Source organism: Mercenaria mercenaria, chromosome 7 (assembly GCF_021730395.1).
Source record: "Mercenaria mercenaria strain notata chromosome 7, MADL_Memer_1, whole genome shotgun sequence".
NCBI classification, from domain to species: Eukaryota; Metazoa; Mollusca; class Bivalvia; order Venerida; family Veneridae; genus Mercenaria; species Mercenaria mercenaria.
In genome coordinates, this window is record NC_069367.1 from 58150110 (window position 1) to 58166098 (window position 15989).

Consider the following 15989-nt stretch of genomic DNA (forward strand, 5'->3'; position numbering starts at 1 on the left):
AATCATGACCGGTCTATGCACAATGAAATGTTGATTCGTCAGGTGTATCGGTTAAAATATCGCTCAATAAACACTGGCTGTCAGACCTTTCAGGACTTCGGTGCCGAAACCAATAGCAGTACTGATAAAAAAGGTGATAAGTTTTTTTTATTTCTGAACAAAACTTGAATATGTGTAAGCACTCATTTTATCGGATTATTTCTCGTCCCGTCATCATGCGTTCAATTCGTTTTCATAAAAAGTGGTTTTCGAAATTTTCGGGAATTGATGGCGAAACATGTTTACTTTGTATTATAGGATTTTTTTCTTGAGTTCATGCATGTGTTAATCCTACCTAGCACGTATACATTAGACATATAACCCCGGGGCTTTATTTAATGTGTCTGCTATTCGGGATATAATGAGAGAATGAAAAATTAATATGCAGATGATATTTGTTTGTTTCAGTATAACATCGAAATGTGTTTCACCAAGTGAATACCAGATGCAATGTTTGCACGAGAATTGCATGTTAAATACGGCGTTTAATTTTATTTACATGCAACAAATATATTGATTGTTTCGTTTTATTTGTTAAAGTTGTTTTTTCAATGGTTTCAACACATTATAACACAACAATGTCAGAACATCACAGTATTTATGAAAGTAAAATCATTTTATTTTATGCTTATTGGTGAAAAACTGGAAAATTGCAGTGAGATATAAATCGATATCACCCACAGTTGTTGTTGTTGCCGGACTACTTTTTCTGAAATGTAAACAAAACTGGATTACTTCCCTTGCCAATATGACGTTGTCAGTAACCTCCCTTGAATAGCATCTATAGTAACAGATAGTCAAGGATGGATTTCCTTAATAAAGATGGAAATTTGGATGAAGGGTTATTGGACTTACTATTTGATGAAAATATGGTGGAAAACTTAGATGATTTTCCTACTGTGGAGATAGATTTTAAAGTTTTAACTGAAGCTCCCTCTACAGCACCAAGCAACAAGTTTAAAGCTGTACCAGCTGAGGATGTAGAGAATTTCCTAGAAACAAACCAAAACAAAAACACAAAAAGGAAAACAACAGGTGACATAAACCTGTTTCAGTCATTTTTACAGTCAAAAGTGAGCATAGAAACCTGGAATTTATTCCACCAGATCTATTGAACCAATATCTAAGTGAATTTCTACTGTCCGTGACAAAGAAAGATGGCTCTGAATATGAGCCAACTACACTGAGGGGTCTAATGGGTTCAGTTGATAGGCATTTAAGGTCTAAAACTACCAGTATTCTGTTATGTCAAGTACTGAATTTGCCAGGTCCAGGCAAGTGTTAAAAACTAAACAAAAACACCTAAAAAGCCTAGGGAAAGGCAATAAGTCAAAAGCTGCCGATCCTTTAGATGAGGAACTGATAGAAAAATTCCACGAATGTGGTACACTAGGTGATACAAATCCAGAATCCCTCATTCATTCCATGTGGATGATTTGTACTCTGCATTTTGGCATGAGAACAGGGCAAGAGGCATATAATCTCAGATGGGGCGATATCCAATTGAAAGAGGATTCACTGGGGGGGGGGGGGGGGGGGGGTATCTTATTTACGACACAGAGCGGCAAACAAAGACGAGAACTGGAACCAATGTGCGTGATACGAGGTAATTAAAACACAGAAAAACTATCGTGAAAAAATTCACCTGTCTCCCTATTGATTTAATTCATAATTACACTAACAATGTATTTTAGTTTTTATTCTATGTTATGTTGACGTCACGTAAACGTGATATTTAGCGCCATGTACGCAACAACAAAAAGCGCTTTCGAATTTCATTAAATATTTTACTTAATAACATGTTTTAAACGAAATGTCACATTGCACAAATGATTTTATCAATTTATACACCTACTGAATTAGTTATTCGCTTTGCTGAATAATTCGCAATAATTTTTGCTTGAACTGAATTCTGTATTACCGTTTCCACTATATATTATTTCTTAATTAAATGGCATTTAATCAATCCTATGACCTCAAAATGTCAAATGTTATAGAATTAAAAAATAATACTGTAAAATCATTTAGTTTGGTAGGCATGAAATTTCGTGGTTAGGGTAAAAATGACAATTTCGTGGGGATCTGATATGATGATTTCAGCTTTTGATCGTAAATTGAATGGGAATTTTACTTGTTCATTGGGATTAAATTTCGTGTTTTGACTTGACCATGAATATAAATGACTGCACAGTATCATCAATTTTTTTTCTAAAAAAAATCAACAGACATGTAAATATGATATAATTAAAAAAGATTGTTAATATTTCTTTAAACATTGTTAAATATGCAAATTTTATCATAAGTTCCTTTAAAAATACTGCAGATTAAATAAACCCAGAGCATACGCTGTAGCAGATCCGCAGAAAGACCCAGTACATTTGTTTAAAACGTACTCAAGTAAGAGGCCTGATGAAATGAAAGATCCGGACAGTCCGTTTTTCCTTTCTGTGGCAAATAAGGCACCACAAAATATGCAAGCTTGGTACAAAAAAGAAGGCATGGGCATAAACAGGATCTACGGAATCATGAAGGAAATGAAAACTGCAGCCAATGTTGAGTTTGACAAAAGAATTACTCCTTACAGGTATTAAAAAATATTACGAAAGTAAAAAAATTTGGTTTTTCGTTTATAAATGTGTTTTTAATAATTAAATTGTTGCCATGGTTAATAGTGACGATACTCGATAAATCACCCAAACGAGACAAATATCCTCTGTTATTGCTCTAAAAATTTAAGTACTCGTTCATTGTGAATATCAGGCATGTCCTGACCAGGACTTGAACCTGGGACCTCCCTAAAATGCATGTTTACTCAATTTTAGGATGCTCTACCAACTGAGCTACCAGGAAACCTAATATTCACAACCATGGTCATTAATTTGTCTTGTCAAATATCATACTATGTCAAACACATATTCCTTTTTTTCAGTATAAACACTGTAGAGGATATTTGTCTGATCATTAAAGATGATCAGATCTGAACCAAACTTCACAACTCAGATTTTTACATTTGAGCCAATATTACAGTAACATCAATACCAAATAATAAAATATTAATTCTATGTACTTTCTCGCACAAATGTAGATCCATTGTATTTATACAAATAAAATTTAAAAAAGGCTGTTTCAAAATCTGCTGACATAAAAAAAATATATTTATTTATTTTTCAGTGTCCGAAAGCATCTTATTCAAAAACTCAACGACAAGGGGATTCCATCGCATCACATAATGCAAATTTCAGGTCATAAAAATGTGAATTCCTTGAATAATTATAGCAAACTAAACCCGGGTCAAAGTAAAGACATTTCAGATATTTTGGCAAACACAACTGGCATTCCTGATTCAAATGAGAGGCGTGTTGTACCACTTGGTCCATTAAACACAACAAATCAAGAAATGAACATACCTGCCAGTGCCAGTTCCAGTCTGCATCGAAGTGTCGGGTTTGAGCATCAACAACTGCCTATGCTGGCATACAGTACATTCAATGGTCCTGTAACCTTCAAGTTTGACAACACCTCTTCAAGAACAATGCATCAGACTGCAGTATCACACTCACAGTACCACGGAAATGCGGGAAATCACGAGCAAACTTCAATTAGCAATATGGCTTCTCCGGTTTCTTCGCCACAGCCAAGAAGGTGGAAACGCATTCGCTGTATATCATCTTCAAGCGACAGTGAATAATTCGTTCACAAAATTCAGACAATATCATGTTCCGTAAAACAGTGCCATACTCACAACGTGTTCGAAATTTTCTTTAAAAGTTTAGTCAAAATTTACCAGTGTTTACGTGACATTTTTCCGAGTTTTTATGTTCATTTTCTCTTGATCCATGACTCTTATTGTATCAGTATGATTATTTAAATTTGATAAACACTATATTATTAAATAAAGAATGTTTTAAATTTAAATAAATCCTTTTCCATCGATTTTTCGTTTTCTGACTGAAATATCGTGTGTCAATTATAAACAACATGGCGGACAAAAAGACTGAAAAGACCAGATAACATCTATACGCGCGGAGTAAAAAATAGCGCGTAAGAACTTCTGCATTATTTTTCACTTATATTCTTCTACAGACCAAAAGAGATTTTAAGGTAAATATATAAACCAGTGAGCATAAAATAAAAAGAAAGTGTTTTCGGTGTGATATCGATTTATATCTTCACTGGTAAGGGAGACAATCCTACATTTTCACTCGCGCTCCGCGCTCGTGAAAATATTGGATTGTCTCCCTTACCAGTGAAGATATAAATCGATATCACACCGAAAACAAACAAATATCCTCTATGTACTTAATTTCATTTACACTGGAATACGGTGGAGCATATCATTTTAGATTGGTGTAGTCATTACACCAGTATACATTCTGAATTGTATTTTGGATTCAGTCATTTATACTTCACATACTTTCGCATTCATATGTTGCCCGTACCAGTGAAAAATTTTTTCACTGCTGTTTTAAAACAATGAAACTTGCAATATATTCCACATAATATATATAATTGCCTGGGAGCGTGCAAGAATTGTTTTTGTATGTATTCAAAATGCAGTCCGCTACAAGTTATGTTGACAATGCAATGTTTGCTCAAATTTTGGAGCTGAAGTGTACTGAACGCAATAGTTTTACAAATACTATTTGTCCGAGCTGATTTTTCCTACTTCTAATGCTTCCACCTTAAAGAAATAATTAGTAAATGTATATAAACTTAATATGTTTGATAAGTATTAGTCAATAAATATAGATATAATCTGATAAAATAAGATTGTAATGCCTGACGGAATGTGTTGATTCAACAGACCATGTTTTAATGTATTTTCACATTAAAGCGAAAAACAAGCAATTTTAAAACAAAGTAAATGCTACTTTTCTAATTTGCTTGTTTCTCTACACATTATACTTGATCTAATCATGTACACGTCCGAATATTCATTGTTACGGGATTTCAACTGGGGGAGGTTGCGTTCATGTTGTCTTTCACTTTATCTTATTTGCCTGCTATATCTTTAGTTTGTATTAAAAGGGAGTCTTGTGTATCAAATTGCTCCTAATTCAATCAATTATCTTGTGAAAAGATGCTGTTAAGCCACCTTGTTTTTTAGTAATAAAACGAAGACAACAGGAATGCACTGAAACAGGATATGTAGCATACTTTCCTTTGACATATGCCTGCTTAAGAATCATTTATAGTAATATTTGTTTTGCAATAACGCTAAGTGTTTCTAGTTATTTCTAGTACATTTGTAACATAATTATTGTATTATCATATATAACAACAAGCCGATGTTTCTAACTTATATTGTCAAATGAAGATTGGGCACCAACTAATTGACATCAAACTGAGAATGAACACACTAAGACTTATTAACTCACTTTTGTAGGGTCTTTTGCTTCATTTCAGGATATAAATCTATACCACCATGAACGCACACTAATAAACAACTTTATGTATAATACTTTTCCTTTGAAATATTCTGTAAATATTGCATTGCAAATAATTGTTTGATAATACCATGAAATCTCATCGTTTTCAAACTTTAAATTATCACTTTTCCGAAGACGACTGTCTCCATGTCACGTCGCCTTGTAATAGATTAAGTCTTAGTGTGGTTAATGGTACTGCATATAACAAGAACAGACACGTTTTATTTATGCAGTACATAATCTAATATCTAAAAGGAATTATTAAGTCTTAAACCTAGAGAACATGATCTTTTTTTCTGAGGAAATAATGTATAATGTGATACTGTGTGATTGATATGAATAGTCAACATCTTGAATTTCTACGCTGTTTTATTGTTTGGCCCCCACTATAGGAAGTGTTTAATAAAGTGTAACACAGTCGCAATAGTTTGAAGAGAAAGCAATAAATTTTATGTCTGGGGAGGACACACACATATATGGATGAAGGGCAATGCATTCTATACTTTTAAGACATTATACTAATCACCAAATGTGTATAAAGACATTACATGTAACATGAATAATCTTAGAGGTAACCGTTGTATTCGTATATTTTATATGTAATTTTCAGTACACTAGGTTTGAAATATATTTCGATAGTTCGATTTAATTTACCAGAAATTGGCAATGAATAAACAACTAGTTATATACTTTTTATAAATTTCACCCGAAGGTTAAACATTGCAGCTGTTTATAGAAAATTCTAATTTGTATAAGACTAAAACTGACTGGGTATTATTCTTGATCTTTGCAAATTTCCAATAGCTTTTTTGTACTTTGTAAAATAAAGAGAGGCTTTTATCAATTAAATGATTTCATGATACGACCGTATAAGACGCACCGTTTATGTTGTATAAATCACTTTTACAACTGAATGATTAGTTTTTCCACTTCAATGTGCCTAAGAGTCTGTAATGCAACCGCAATGCATTGATATTCCTCTTTTTGTCTTTTTAGTTCGGCGCTTATGTTGTTTTGCTTGTTTCTCTGTCTTCTGCAAAACCATTGAGGACATTGTTTTATATGCAACAGGTAAAGCCACAGCCATATTCGACATAATCAGATGCTGCAACTATAAAACATGTGTTGTATGTTTAAACAGTGATATGTACTTGCAGAATGTATGTAAAAATCGTGAAGTAAAACAGTCGGTTAAGGTCAAATGAGATACGAGTTGCTTGCCTACCTAGCAGCGAAGGAAAAGGTTCTTCAAGTAGAATAAAGGTAAACTACACGTACACATACCGACGTTATAAGATGACGTCACATTATGACGTCTTAGTGACAGAATGGTTTCAAACTTACAGTGTCTTTTTCCAACCCACGGTACTGTGTGAATAAAAAAACTGGGTAGCACTCGGTTTTTTTCACCATCTGTCTTTCAAAGACAGTCAACTATTTTAAGATCCTTTTAATCTATCGCAAGTTTAAATCTGGGGAAGGTAAGAAACACGGTAATTGAAACTTCCTCTTATTATTAACAATATTTATACAACACAACACCGTCTCCGAGGAAGTAAAAATGAAAACGAAATTTTCATTGTCGTCCAGTGTATTTCATTTGCCGCCGAATGTATATATCAAGATTGTGTAATTGTATCCTCTTATGATTCGTTTTAAAAATATTACTATTACATTGTTTTGAAACATGTAAACTGGTATTGAAACGTTTCTGCTGATCTTAAATTTGTTTGATAAGATCATTAATATTACATCATTGTGTTGAAGAACACGGACTCATTCACGGTACGTAATAAAATTAGTGTTGATATAGGATAGAATTTTATACAAACTGATATAAATTTATAGCTAAGTGGTGATCATCACGTACAGTTACTACCAAACTACTTCTACAGTTACTACCAGACATCTATCATTGCTTTTAAAACTTACCATTTAATGCTAATTAAATTAAAAAAATATGTTGATAAATATAGCTTTTAAACTTAAAAAAAGATATCTTTTGTGTCAGATGATCAAGACGTCATTTCGAGCTGTTAATATCTGAACATAATAATGTCACGTCGTATACACAAAATAGATAATTTGCTTTATAAATCAGCTCTTAATTTGGACATTAAAGTCTTTCTCAAAAAGTATCTGTAAATATGTACTTGGAAGACTCAAATTTATTAAACTTTAAATTATATTTTTGAAAAACCTGGTTCTTGTGCATGACACTCCGTCTCATGGTGGCGAACATTTGTGCCAAGTTATATCACAGGAGTTGTCACAGAAGACAGCGCGCTCGACTATTTCGATGCTGGATAGTGAAACGGGGCACATCTGAGGAAGCTGGGGCTGTCACTGGAGTGTATAATGACTCCAGTGATGGATTTAGATATTGCACAATAGCTTGAGTCTGTGTCAAAAATATTAAGTTATAAGAGAGATAAAGATAAAGTGTATCAAAACACTAAATAAGTATAATTCTAAGCAAAAAGGGGCATAATTCATAAAATATTGGTGCAAGAGTTATGCACCTTGTGTCATATGATGTGGGTGATGATGTGGAACAAGTACTTCAAGTTTGAATCAAGTCCATTTAGTAATAACTAAGATATAGTGAAAATGCATCAAAATGAACTTTAAATTCTAAGTAAAAGGGGGCATAATTCATGAAAAATTGGTGCCAGAGTTATACACATTGTGTCATATGATGCGGGTGATAAGGTGGAACAACTATTTTAAGTTTGAATCAAATCCGTTTAGAAATAACTGAGATAGAGTGATAGTGCACCAAAACTTTAACCAGAAATTCTAAGTAAAAAGGGGAGATAATTCATGAAATACTGGTGCAAGAGTTATGACTCTTGTGTCATATGATGTGAGTGATGATGCTGAACAACTATAATATTTAGTTTGAATCAAATACATTTAGTAATAACTAAGATATAGTGAAAATGCATCAAAATTAACCTTAAATTCTAGGTAAAAGGGGGCATAATTCATGACAAATTAGTGCCAGAGTTATGCACCTTGTGTCATATGATGTGGGTGATAAGGTGGAACAACTATTTTAAGTTTGAATCAAATCCATTTAGTAATAAATAAGATAGAGTGAAAGTGCATCAAAACGTTAATCTGAAATTCTAAGTAAAAAGGGGGGATAAATCATGAAATATTGGTGTGAGAGTTATGCACCTTGTGCCATATGATGTGGATGATGATGAAGAATAAATATTTTAAGTTTGAAACAAATCCATCAAGTAATTACAGAGATAAGGAGAAAAAAAGAGAAAGTGTAAAAAAACCTTTAACCAAGGTGGGGACGCGGAAGGACGCCAACGCCGACGCCGAGTTGACTAGGATAGCTCTCCATATACTTCGTATAGTCGAGCTAAAAATCCCTCCATGCATAAAAAAGAAATGCTCCGGACAAATTTTCCATTGTATCCGCTGACCTCTAAGTGTGACCTTGACCTTAGACCTAGGGACCTGGTTCTTGCGCCTGACATTCCATCTCATGATAGTGAACAATGTGCCAAGTTACATCAAAATCCCTTCATGCATGAAGAAGATATGCTCCGGACAAAGTCATTCTTGAATTTGACCTTTGACCTCTAAGTGTGACCTTGACCTTAGACCCAGGGACCTGGTTCTTGCGCCTGACACTCCGACTCATGATGGTGAACAATTGTGCCAAGTTTCATCAAAATCCCTCTATACATGAAGAAGATATGCTCTGGACAAAGTCTGTGGACGACGCCCGCCCGGCCGCCCGCCAGGGGCGTTCCCCTAATACGTCCCGTTTTTCAAACGGGCGTATAAAAGCACACATGCATAAGTGTACATACACAATATATAACATGGTACACGGATACCACTCACTGGCTAAACATGAATACCACAGATGATGTGCAAATACAACATTTGGTTAAAAAAGACCATAGGAATACGGTGATAGTTAAAAAACGCATTCGCCTTTTCGGTGCAAGTATGAATGTAGGAGTGAGCGAGTATCACGAGGGAATGACAAGCTGTCGTATGAGTAGATGGATGAGTGAACGATTTCTTGTTGGATATTTATAAAGTAGTGTAACTGAATTAAGTATTATGGTTCTGCTTTAATGCTTACCTGACAAATGATTGAGAAACAATATTGTTCTTAATAAATAGGATGTATGAGTTATCTATCACATTTACTATCTATTCACATAGTAAGACTAAGGAGCAGTTGCCAATCACTCACAAAATTATATTAAAAGGATGCATTTAAAAACATAACAAAATGGAACACATAATATATAACTAATAAGAACGTCATTTATTTTATTTTGAAATTGGAAATCACTTGTCTGTAAAATTCTGCTTTAAATGAACTTATTAGCGACTACTCCTTAGAACAAAGTATGACAGAATATTAGCTAAAATGTATTACTGACCATTATTTACACTTACGCTTAAATATACTAAAATTCATGTTCTACAGTACTGCTTCTTTTTCCTTTCAAGTAAAATATGAAAACATGTTTTGGCAGGTATATATACAACGTTTTCGTCATTGCAAATTGTATTCATTTTCTCATCACTAGACATGCAATACAAAAGTAGTCTGTTTAGTTTCTTACAAACTATTAATTGCAGTGACTAAGTCTTTCTTTTTATCTTGCCTCCTACACGATCTATGCATTTCTATTTGTCAACAGAAGTCACGTGGAGACAGGATACATTCCATATCCTGCTAGTATATTTCAGATAAGAATTTTGATTAAAAACAAAATGGCTGCCGCATCACTAGCGTAATTGAATCAAGTCAGATTATAAGCTCCAGCTATAGATAAAAATTTAGTGTTTTTTCCGTTCCATTTTTTTTCCTATCTAAATTAGGTTCGTGAAGTGGCAATAGAAGAACAGTAACTCTGTACGGCCGCGATTGCCAGGTTGAAATGTTGTTTTAGTTAAATCATCGTAAAGCAAAGGAATTAACACATTTGTAAGACAGTAGTTTGCTGTAGGATCATTTAATCTACCTACAAGATAAAGGAATTAACAGGAAACGGACGAAAGCCGGAAGTGAACCCGTATCCTGTCACCAACAAGCAGTGTAACTAATAATATCATTATTTACTGGGCAATAAAAAGTACGCTTTTTCATCTTCTACAGTATCATGACAATTAAAACATGTTCTGTTTACAACATCAATATTTTATCTACCCGTTTCTAATCTTAGTGGTGCTTCACCACATCTGAATTGTGTGAAAGCCGATCTGTAATGAAACTGCGGTTTACACATTAGGTATTTCTCAGTACAAAACTGATACTTCAACTTCCTGTATGTTCTCAGTTTATTACGACAAGTCTCTTTTCAACAATCAAGTCCCCTTATTTATTTCAATATCCATCAATATAGATTCCAGCATTGAAACAGTAGGTTTTGTGTTTTTAATATTATCATCTAATAAATGTACATGATTGATATTTGATCAACGTTTCTTAATTCTAAAAGAATCCATTGTAATCGTGGTTTGTTTAGGACCACACAAATATAGATTTATTAATTCTATAGTCATCCATATTCATAACTCTTAAATACTGTTTAAATACTGACCACCTCATTTGTCTAACAATTGGTGGCTTCCACCCTATCCCTCCATTTACTGCCACATTTGGGGTATACTTTCCAACACCCAAATAATGACGCATGACTCTATGGCGCATTGCATGAATGCATGAATAAGATTTGTCACCCCAAATAGGAGCACTATAGTTAATAATGGGCCAAACCATAGAATCATACAGTTTAGTAAATGTAGGGTAATGAAAATCACGGAATGCTTTACTTATAAGAGATTAAAAGACCAACAACTCTTGATGGAGACATTGTTAAGGTCTTCGCAATTTCATTATAATGCATGAATTCATTTAGTACAACACCAAGATATTTATAACTTTGTACAATATCCGGTATGTCAGAGTTAAGTTTAAAAACATGGTCTGTTCTAGATATACTGCTGTTTCAAAAATGAACTACATTTAACTTGTTACAGTTTACAGTCATGTTATGCTAACAACACCAAAATGCATCTGACATGGACTGAAAATCTTGGGAATCTTCTGCTAACATAATATAAAATGCATAGTTTTATATCTCCAATACATATACCTTTGTCTTAACTATTCATGTAAGTGAAAATCATTACAGTAACTGTACATATTGAACAACATGGGAGATAAAGGAAGTCTTGTTTCAGGCCACACTTAACATCATTCTTTATCAAAACCATCTGTCTCCGATACATGTACCTTTGTCTAAACTATTCATGTAAGTACCTAAATCATTACTGTACATATTGAACAACATGGGAGATAAGGGAAGTCTTGTTTCAAGCCACACTTAACATCATTCTTTATCAAAACCATTCAGCCTTACACAACATTCATGACGTAATTTCTGCCACAGATAACTACGGTCTATGTGGTCGTATGCCTTCTTGAAGTCTATTAAAGTATAAATGTTAGTAGCTTTTTTAAGTCTACATGTTTGAAATTATTGTTGTAAGAGACTGTACTTGATCAATTGTGCTTTTTACCTCTTACAAAATCATTTTGCTCAAATGAATGTCCCTTAAAAGAAAAGCCTAGAGATAGCGTGATTTCTTTTAATCACACAATCAAATCATTAGAATAATTGGTATTTAAGATAAAAGCTGCCGCGTAAAGACATAACATTATGCCTGTAATTGTTGTTGCAAATTATTTGAAAGCCTTAGGCCAAATTTAAGAGAGTTTATCAATCAGCAATCTTTAGGACACACTGTAATTCCGAGTTAGTGTAGCAATTAAGTTGGTTATATTATAATAAGCGCGCCTAGACTGTTTTAAAACGTGCTTCAGTTTATATAGCAATTCAGAAAAAAGACACACACACACGACGGAGAGATTAAAGAGAATTCCGTTTTTTTCCTTTCATAGAATTTTTTTAAATTCACATATATTATAGGAAATTTTGTGCTGAAAACAATTTATGTTTAATGTTGAAGTTACAATGAAGTTTGAAATATTTCTTTCTGGAGCATGCATGGCATCAAATAGTATGTGGACGTGACAAAAATGTCATTAATATATATATATATATATATATATATATATATATAAACATGACTAACAGGTTACACGTCCCACGGGATAATGTTGGTGTAAGTAAACTTCTAATTAACTTTTCGTTCCTAATTGCACCACCCTTCTACTGTCAATAGATGATATAATTTGATGGCTCTCGATATAATGTTAAAATAATGTTAATATTGCCGTGTATAAGTAATAAAAAACATGAGTTTTCAGATTTGTAGTATGAATCTTTTATCACAGTAACATTGGCAAAATTTCTTTTTTTGAAAATATGAAAACATTTCTTAACAGTGTGTATGTAACATTAATTAAACATGCATACGTGCCATACAGTGTTAGGTCTGACGTAACACATCTTTACAGAATAACTGTGTAAGTAAGTAGAATATGAGTACGTAATACAACGAGGACTTGTTTTAACGACTGCTATTACTAGATACTATTTTCTATAACTGTAATTCCGCTCTAGATGCACAGTAATTTGATAATGTTTATTTATCTATTTGGGTTTTACGGCGCACCAACACAGTAGAGGTTATATGGCGCCAAACAGGACTACACATTTTGGTGCATTCGGTTATACATAATGGAATATGATTCATCCTAAATATCTTAAGACAAAATTTGTTAAGTACAGCTTCAATATTCGAGGTATTACAATATTTTTAGTGTTATTATTAGAGATGCTTTATTTCGTTAGCTTGATATATGTATGACTATAGTTCGCAAAAATCTCACAAACTCACTCACTTTCTTCATTACTATAAAAGAAGTCTGTTGAAACTAAGACGTTTTAAAGCCGTTATTTCTATCTGGACATAAGTAAACCTCACAGACTGTTTGAAACGATTGAATGTCTTCAAAACGGGATCATCCGTCAAGCTTAATACGATGTACTCGTATGATTTTGTGCAGAAACCGTTTAACCTATGACTTTATTAGATCTTACCTTCCAACAAGACTTTCTGTAAAACCTCTTCACACCAATAGCGTATTACTGAAAGGTTCCATGATTTTTTATATTAAAAGCATAGGCGTAGGAGCAGTGGGGGAGGGGCAAATTTTAAGAGAGAGGTGTTGGGAATAGCATATGCTAAGGCTCCTCTTCTTTTGACCTAAAAAAAAGACTATCTGTCTTAGAAATAACAGTAGATAAAGGTCCAAAGGCAAATTTTCGAGAGCATGTAGATGTTTTGATTAGGCTTTAATGCGATGTCTATCGTAAATAAGGGGAAGAACGTTATTTTGATTGTTTAAAATATGGGTAGGTTTATCTGCCCACCCACCTCTGTCGCTGTTTGCCCCTTCCACCAACGTCGAGATTGCTCCTACACCAATATTAATGTAAAAGTAAACTCGAAACCTGGCTAGTAATTGAAATTAGTTGAGTGGCGAGTTACCACTATTCTCCCTCCACAGGCACGTTGCTGAGTGTAACAAAACAATATGTTTTAATTCTTCAAAATCAGGAACTGTGACGCTGTGCTCATGCATCATGCAAAAGGAAATCCCCGTCAGCAAAACATACATAGAAATGTCTAAGACAATATTCATTTTACGTGCCAATACCAATGAAAAACATGGACCAGGAATCCATTAATTTAAAAACACATAAAAACCGTATTCACTTCATGACAAACAGCTACAACTGAAAATAATTGATATTTGATCTTGTGCGAAAAAGTCTCATTTCAATGTAGCAATCATGGAATATATTTATAACATACAAGTGAATGTCGATGAAACGTTAAAATAAAAGAAGCACAACATAGCATAAGCTGATAGATAATATAATGATACACATATATAAGCTCATACACTATATTAAGCTATTTAGAATATTTGAAGCAGCAATAAACATAAACCTGTACTGTATAAAACATGATGTTTAATTCTGAAATCACCCATGCGTTTAAACGGAGAAAATAATTTAGGGATCATATTACATGTAGGTCTGCGATAAGTTTATGTGATATGAAGCCAATAGCAAAACTGTTATGAAAATTCTTCTCTATTGAATACATTTTTCCGGTAGATATAGCACGGGCAATACTTACTTTTTTCATCTCGTGCACATAGGGGGTGCTTTTTGTCAGACAGAAATTTTGAAGTACCATCTTCTATAGGGTTAATTTGAACATACTTTTTTCTAAATTTTTAAAAAGAAATAGCATGCCAATTAAAGACCCACCACGACCTAGTGACCTACTTTAATCACTCACGAAAACTTCATGAAAATCATTCTTAAAATACAGGTAATATACAGCTATACTACAAGTTTTCAGGTGCACAATTTAGGCCTTTCCTGAATAAATGTGTTTTGACAACTTCATCTGCAAAGTTATTCAGTCAATCTGTTTTCAACATAGTTTCAAAAATATAGGTAAATAACCATAATACAATGTAAAAACAAAATGTGATTGAAATATAACTTAATACACTGATTTCTGTACATATTGCTACAGTTATTAAATAAAATGTCAAGACATTACACACATCATCTTGGCCTAGAATATGTCACTGTCAATTCTTAACTAGATACTTGTCATTTCTCATTTTCTTCATGCAAAGCATGTATAATTACCATCATGGAAACACAAAAGAATACAGTTATTTTGTGGTGCCTCTTTAAAGATTTTCGGTACAAGTATTCTGTATTATCAGACATAAATGCGAAAAACTATAACATACATAATAAATCTTAACCGGTTGAAGGCATCAAAAATCCGAATTATATATAGTGTGCGAGAAGGGTCTAAGCGCTTACGTGGAGCGCATCTGCACAGATAACGATACAGGTAACTTTACCAAAAGTCTGCAATATACAACAAAAGGAATAGCAGCAATATTATTTATTCAGAGGCGTATGCCTGACAAATGACATCGAGAAATCTGCCTGACCGTTCACAAAACTGCATTTTAAGTACCTGCCATTTTCCGCTTTGGTTAAATAAAGCAATTTTACAATAGATATTGACTGACTTCAGAAGTAATTATCACGGTAATAAAAAAAAATTAAATTCACTGTAATACTTAACAACACTTGTCCTAGCGGATGCTACTACAACCTACAACAATTCAATGTTTCAATTAAATATTACAAATAAACACTTTCGCTTTAATTTAAAGTGTAAAAGAAACTAGTAGTCTGATAAAACCCCAGTGTATTTGTTAACGATAATCTAAGTAAAAAAGTAACAATTCGCAACGTTTCCTCTCGTACCTTTTATTTAGTATGGGTGCTTTTGCACTGAGAATACATGCTATTCACATTTAATTCCAAAAGTACATATACACTACGTTTCATAAGGTTTTTATTTTTCATAAAAGCATTCAAATAATAAAACTGAAAGGTATAACGGTTAATTTCACTAGGACAATACACATTTTATTGATGTGGTAGAAAATGG

General features: G+C 33.3%; 1 protein-coding gene across 1 annotated transcript; it reads left to right on the plus strand.

Annotated features, from left to right (window-relative positions):
* Positions 1-842: 842 nt before the first annotated feature.
* Positions 843-3761, plus strand: LOC128558290 (uncharacterized). The gene is made up of 3 exons (XM_053547210.1): positions 843-1093; positions 2363-2623; positions 3211-3761. Exons 1-3 carry the CDS (start codon positions 843-845, stop codon positions 3725-3727), a joined length of 1029 nt encoding a protein of 342 aa, XP_053403185.1. The 3' UTR covers positions 3728-3761.
* The last annotated feature ends 12228 nt before the right edge of the window (positions 3762-15989 follow it).

Coding starts and splice junctions, on each gene's coding strand:
- LOC128558290 (XM_053547210.1), top strand. CDS start 843: ATGGATTTCCTTAATAAAGATGGAAATTTGGATGAAGGGTTATTGGAC. Junction 1,094..2,362: donor GGTGACATAAACCTGTTTCA/GTCATTTTTACA, acceptor AAAATACTGCAG/ATTAAATAAACCCAGAGCAT. Junction 2,624..3,210: donor AAAAGAATTACTCCTTACAG/GTATTAAAAAAT, acceptor TTTATTTTTCAG/TGTCCGAAAGCATCTTATTC.